A 6,726-nucleotide genomic window follows, 5' to 3' on the forward strand; every position below is an offset into this window, starting at 1 on the left:
CCTGGCCAAGCATCTTTACAAGGATTGTGGCCTCATGCGCAAATACTTGTCCGGAGCTCTCAACAAAGGGGAGCAGGGGAAGGAACCTGCCCCCACCAAGCCACCACAGACGACGCCGAGGAGAAGGACGACGCCGAGGAGAAGGACGATGCCTTCCCAACGCCGAACGGCGCCCTCATGATCTTTGGAGGATCAGTGGCCTACGACTCCAAGCGCCGCCAGAAGGTCGCACGCCGCGAGGTCTATTCGGCCAGACCGGTCACGCCTGCCTTCCTCCGGTGGTTAGAATCCGCCATAACCTTCGACTGGACCGACCATCTGGATGCCGTCCCACACCCAGGAAGGTACCCTCTTGTTGTCGATTCGATCGTCGGCCCAAAGCGACTCACGAAAGTACTGATGGACGGAGGCAGCGGCCTCAACATCATGTACGCCAAGACGCTCGACGAGATGGGCGTCGACCGAACGAACCTCCACCCCATCCGAGCGCCTTTCCATGGCGTCGTGCCTGGCAGACAGGCCGTACCACTGGGACAGATCGATCTGCCCGTCACTTTCAGGGATCAGTCCAATTACAGGACTGAGACCCTCACCTTCGACGTGGTAGGGTTCCCCGAAACCTTCCACGCCATCCTAGGACAACCATGTTATGCGAAGTTCATGGCCATCCCCAACTATACATACCTCAAGCTGAAGATGTTGGGTCCCCATGGGGTCGTCACCGTCGGCACCTCCTTCCAGCGCGCTTATGAGTGTGAAGTTGAATGCTGCGGCCACGCCGCCGCAGTCGTCGTCTCCAAGGAACTCGCCACCCTTAGGGAGGAGGTTGCCGAAAAAACGCCCGACGCCAAGAAATCAATCGGGTCATTCGAATCGGCGGAAGGGTCCAAGGAGGTCCTCGTGGACCCTAGCAGCTCCGAGGGCAAAAAGGTCTGCATCGGTACCACGCTCTCCTCTAAATAGGAAAGCGCGCTCATCGACTTCCTTCGCGATAACAAAGACATCTTTGTGTGGAAACCCTCAGATATGCCAGGCATCCCGAGGGAGGTCGCCAAGCATACCTTGAAATCCACCTAGGCTCCAAGCCGGTGAAGCAACGCCTGCGCCGCTTCAATGAGGAAAAGCGCAGGGCCATCGGTGAAGAGATAGCAAAACTGTTGGCTACTAGGTTCATTGGGGAAGTGCACCACCTAGAGTGGTTAGCAAATCCTGTTCTTGTGTGAAAGAAGAGTGGGAAATGGAGGATGTGTGTCGACTACATGGGCCTCAACAAGGCGTGCCCAAAGGACCCGTTTCCTTTACCACGCATAGACCAAATAGTCGATTCTACCTCAGGGTGCAAAACCCTCTGCTTCCTTGATGCATACTCCGGCTACCACTAGATCGCGATGAAAGAGTCCGACCAGCTCGTGACATCTTTTATCACCCTCTTCGGATTGTTCTGCTACATTTCAATGTCGTTCGGTCTGAAGAATGTTGGGGCAACTTACCAGTGTTGTATGCTCAACTACTTCGGGGACCTCATCGGGCGGACCATTGAGGCTTACATCGATGACATCATAGTTAAGTCCAAACAGGCTGACCACCTTATCGCCGACCTTGAACGAACCTTTGAGAAACTCCGGGCAAATGGCATCAAACTAAATCCCAAAAAGTGTGTCTTCGGGGTCCTGAGGGGCATGCTGCTCGGCTTCATTGTCTCTAAGCGCAGCATCGAAGCCAACCCAGAGAAAATCTTAGCCATCACAAGGATGGGCCCGATCCAGAACATAAAGGGGGTTCAGCGGATCACAGGGTGCCTCGCCGCCCTTAGTCGATTCATTTCGTGCCTCGGCGAACGAGGACTCCCCCTTTATCGACTTCTGAAGAAAGCCAACTGCTTCGAGTGGACAGCCGAGGCCCAGAAGGCACTTGACATGGTCAAGCAACTTCTAACAAACCCCCTAGTCCTAGTTCCTCCAAGCAACGGAGAATATCTCCTGTTGTACATAGAGGCCACCACGCAAGTGGTCAGCGCCGCCTTAGTAGTAGAGAGGGAAGAAGAGGGGCACGCCTTCAAGGTGCATCGCCCTATATATTTCATCAGTGAGGTATTGTCCGGCTCCAAAACCCGCTACTCCCAAATCTAGAAACTCCTCTACACCATCCTCATCACCAAGAGGAAGCTACGCCACTACTTCGAGTCACACCCTATGACAGTCGTGACATTGTTACCCCTCGGCAAGGTCGTCTGTAGCCAGGACGCTACAGGAAGAACAGCAAAGTGGGCACTCGAGCTGATGGATCAAGGCATTACTTATGCCCCCCGAACGGCGATTAAATCCCAAGTGCTGGCTGACTTCATCGCAGAGTGGACCGAGGTCCAGATGCCACCAGCAATTGTCGATCAAGAGTACTAGACGATGTACTTCGATGGATCGCTGATGAAAAAGGGCGCCGGTGTGGGACTAGTCTTCGTATCACCCCTCGGGGTCCGCATGAGGTACATGGTTCGGCTCCATTTCCCCTCATCAAACAACATCGCCGAATACGAAGCGCTCATCAACAGCCTACGAATCGCCATCGAGCTGGGCATCCGATGCCTCAACATTAGGGGTGACTCTCAGCTGGTCGTCGACTAGGTCATGAAGGAGTCAAGCTGCCACGACACCAAGATGGTGGCATACCGCCAAGAAGTCCAACGACTAGAGGACAGATTTGACGGCCTCGAGCTCAATCACATCCCAAGGCGCCTCAACGAAGCAGCCGACGCGCTCGTGAAAGCAGCATCTAGCCGAGAGCCAGTGTCGACGGGTGTCTTCGCCAGCAATCAACACAAGCTGCCCGACCCTAAGGTCATGGAGCTTGAAGAGGATCCAGCAACAGAGCCCAACCCTCAACGACTAGAGAATGCTTTACCTCGACTACCTCCTCCATGACACACTACTAGCAGACAAGACGGAAGCTTGACGGCTCGCACGCCGCGCCAAGTCCTTCATTCTTGTAGAATGCGAACTCTACAAACAAAGCCACATCGGGATCCTACAGCTCTACATCCCCAGCGAACAGGGAAGACTTCTGCTGAGCGACATCCATGGTGGGGTCTACGGTCACCATGCCGTGTTGAGGACCTTGGTTGGAAATGCATTCCGATAGGGTTTCTACTGGCCCACCGCAGTAGCCGACGCCGAGCAAATTGTACGCACCTACGAAGGGTGTCAGTATTACGCTCGGCGGATTCACCTCCCGGTCTAGGCGCTCCAGATGATCCCCATCACGTGGCCCTTCGCGGTCTGGGGGCTCGACCTGGTTGGGCCACTCAAAAAGGTGCCTGGGGGCTTCACCCACCTACTTGTCACCATAGACAAGTTTATGAAATGGATCGAAGCTCGACCAATCTCCACAATCAAATTTGAGCAAGCTGTGTTGTTCTTCCTCGACATCATCCATCGCTTTGGAGTACCGAACTCCATCATCACAGACAATGGCACGTAGTTCACCGGTAGGAAATTCATTCGATTCTACGATGAACAACACATCCGGATCAATTGGGCAGCCGTCGCGCACCCTCGGACGAACGGGTAGGTCAAGCACGCAAACGACATGCTTCTGCAAGGCCTTAAACCTAGGATCTTCAACCAGTTGAACAAGTTCGGCACGCGCTGGCTCGCCGAGCTCTCGGCGGTGCTCTGGAGCCTAAGGGCAACTCCTAGTTGGGCCACCGGCTACACGCCTTTCTTCATGGTCTACGGCTCTAAGGCCGTTCTCCCAACGGACCTTGACTATAGAGCACCAAGAATCAGAGCATACGATGAACAAGGGGGCGAGGTGTCCCACCAAGACGCCATGGACTAGCTAGATGAAGCCCGTGACATCGCCCTCCTCTGTTCGACCAAGTACCAGCAGACGTTGCGACGGTACCACAGCCGACGGGTGTGGGACCGAGCCTTCAATGTCAGGGACCTCATCCTCCGCCTCGTGCAGAGCAACAAGGACCGCCACAAGCTCTCCCCTTCCTCCTTCAGCAGTGGTGACCCCTTAGCATAGGCGAACCGTGCCATCTCATCTACGTTGGATGACCTCCAGCTCGACATCGCGCTCCAGATTCACGAACGGATCTGTGAGTTCTTCTCTCCCTGGCATTACCCTCTCTTACTAGGGAGCCGATGCATTCGGTGAGAAGGAAGGAGAAGAGGTGGTGGCTCGGAGGCTGCGGGGAGGTGGGATGAGAACTCTTTCCCCTCCTCCTATTTAAAGAGGGGGCTTAGCAGCTAAGGAAAGGCGAAAGGTTCGGACGAAAAACTCTCTGCCTTCCCCTATTCAATACAAATGAGAAATCAATGCTGACAGAAATTTGAGGGGACGTGCCGGAAATGACGGGACGCGCTCTAGTCGACGGGACGCCACTTGGTAAGCCAAAACGTCACCCGGGCATGGCCCGCCACTAATGCGCCTCGGGCGCGAGTACCGGGGCATGCTCACCTACATGCGACTCTCTGCTTCCCTAGACAGGACCATGGGACGACCCAATGACGAAACCTACCTCTAGGGGGAGCCCAACGGGCCTCCTGGGTCGATCGGGCGGCCCAGGCAAAACAACGAATGAACGACCAATTGAAAGATAAGCACCCCTGTTTATTTACTTTGAGTGTTAAAGTCTTTACCGAGCCTCTGACCCCAGCAATGGTAGGGGCATGAACATCGCTCGGGGGCTGTCGAGGGCGCCTCTTTGTTTAAACACCCTCTTAGCCCGACCCCTCCTTACGTTTGAAAAACCAGAAGCACGGTGTGTGGGAATAAAACGATGAATACAACTGGACGAACCACCAGACCCTACGCCCCGACGGCTATGGTGTTTTTTGTTCACCAGCATAATTGCATTCACAGTTCCTCACATTACTAGCCTTAGCTCCCGCCTTCCCGAAAGGAGTTTGGAGGGGTCCACCTGCAGAGCCCCCTTTTAGGGGGGAAGCTGATAGATCGCTTAAAAATCAATCAAGCAGCTCGGATCGCCGCCAAGAAACAAAAACAAAAATAGCGATACTTATGCAGGTTACGCCGGCCTCGTCGCAAACATTAGACCCGAACCTAGCACAGACAGGTCTGGTAGGAGCTTCCCATGGCTCATACCACCAAGGTAACGTTACCGACCCTCGCTTTCGTTTCGATTAAACTATATGCTAAATCCATACATCCAAACATTGCATATGCAAATCCTTGCAACTCAACGCTTCGTGTCGCGTCACGAAGCGGCAGCCGCCTCATTCAATATGAGTGACGCCTGACCGGGGTTCGAAGGCCGGCCCACGAAGGACTCAAGGCCGCCTCGTGTCAAATAGAGCCAGGGGAGGAAAACCGAAATGTGCCCCAGCGGCCTCGCCCGACCCTGTTCAGAAGCGAACAGGGACATTTCGACCTTTCTCGTTCGATTCTAACCTCGAGCCAGACCCACAGAATCTTCGTCGAGGAGAGGCCAACGGGCCACCTGAGCTCAGCGAACGACTCGGGCATCTGCCGAGAGGCGGGTTAAGAAGTAGTGGAATGCCGCATGAGGGCTCTGCCGACCCCATCAGCAAATGATGGATCCAGATTCCACACGAACATACCCATTAGCAAGCTCATTGAGAGCGACACTCGAACCATCGAGGCAAGTGTTGTCAACTCAGCCCCTCTGGTCATGAAAACCGAGGATGGGGTAGCGCGCGAAAACACGGCCGACCCCTAGCAGACCCTAAAGGGCTTGGGGGTTCGAGCCGCTCGATCCAAGATCGAGAGACCAAGGTTCGAAGGCTGACCAGCGAAGGGTCCGGGGCCGCCTCGCCTCAAACAAAAGCTAGGGGAGAAAACACAGATGAACCTCAACGGCCTTTGCCCGACCCGCATTAAGGCAAATAGGGTCATCTCAACCTTCTTGTTCAATCCAGCCTCTAGCTGAGCCCATAGAAACCCCATTGAGGGGGAATCTGTTGGAAGGTAGGCCAAGGAGTAATGGAACGCCACCCGAGGTCTTCACCGACCCTGCCACGAAGAAAATGGGATCGGATTCCGTCTAAACATCCCCGTTACCGATCTCATAAAGCACATCACTCGAGCCATCGAGGCAAGAGATGTTGCCTTAACCCCTTCGGTTGCGAAAAACTATTGATGGGACAACGATCATGAACGAACCAGCCCTTAACCAAATCCCCACCACGCACGGGGGCTCAGGGAAGGTTGGACCAGTGATAAGACCGAACGCATGGTCACAAAGCGATCATCAAAGTCCTAGGTAAGGGGTACGAGTAAATACAAACATAAGTTCGCCTCCCTTGCTCCGGTCTCCAGTAACATCTGACCCTAGCAACCGCAAGGGATCGGATCTCACTCAGGGGCTGATAAAGGTATGGGTACCTCCTTTCTTTTTTCAAAAAAACATTACATTAGACCTCCTCTTCGCATCAAGACTGATGGCAAGGTTTGGGGGAACAGACTAGTAAGACCGCAAAAAGCCCACGCCCAGACAGCTATGGTAATTTTGGTCACCAGCATAATCAAAATTTCCCCTAAAAACCTCACACCCTACGGTCTTAACAAACGGAAGGGTCGATTGTCTAAATCTTTTTTCATCGCAAAAAGAGAAGAAGGTAAGATCAAACAAACGAAACGAAAATTACGAAACCGTTTCCAGGACACAAAAGTACTGACACTTGTTCACATATTACAAATAAGTGTTTATCAAGCTAACTACTTCCGCGAAGGGAGAACCTC

General features: G+C 53.8%; 1 protein-coding gene across 1 annotated transcript; it reads left to right on the plus strand.

The window, feature by feature from the left end:
- Window positions 1-660: 660 nt before the first annotated feature.
- LOC136455389 (uncharacterized) lies at window positions 661-963 on the plus strand. Its single transcript, XM_066455432.1, has one exon. It carries the CDS (start codon window positions 661-663, stop codon window positions 961-963), a length of 303 nt encoding a protein of 100 aa, XP_066311529.1.
- Window positions 964-6,726: the final 5,763 nt, after the last annotated feature.

Source organism: Miscanthus floridulus, chromosome 5 (assembly GCF_019320115.1).
Source record: "Miscanthus floridulus cultivar M001 chromosome 5, ASM1932011v1, whole genome shotgun sequence".
NCBI classification, from domain to species: domain Eukaryota; kingdom Viridiplantae; phylum Streptophyta; class Magnoliopsida; order Poales; family Poaceae; genus Miscanthus; species Miscanthus floridulus.

Excerpts from the sequence above, each read along its gene's own strand:
- LOC136455389 (XM_066455432.1), top strand. The coding sequence starts at position 661 with ATGGCCATCCCCAACTATACATACCTCAAGCTGAAGATGTTGGGTCCC.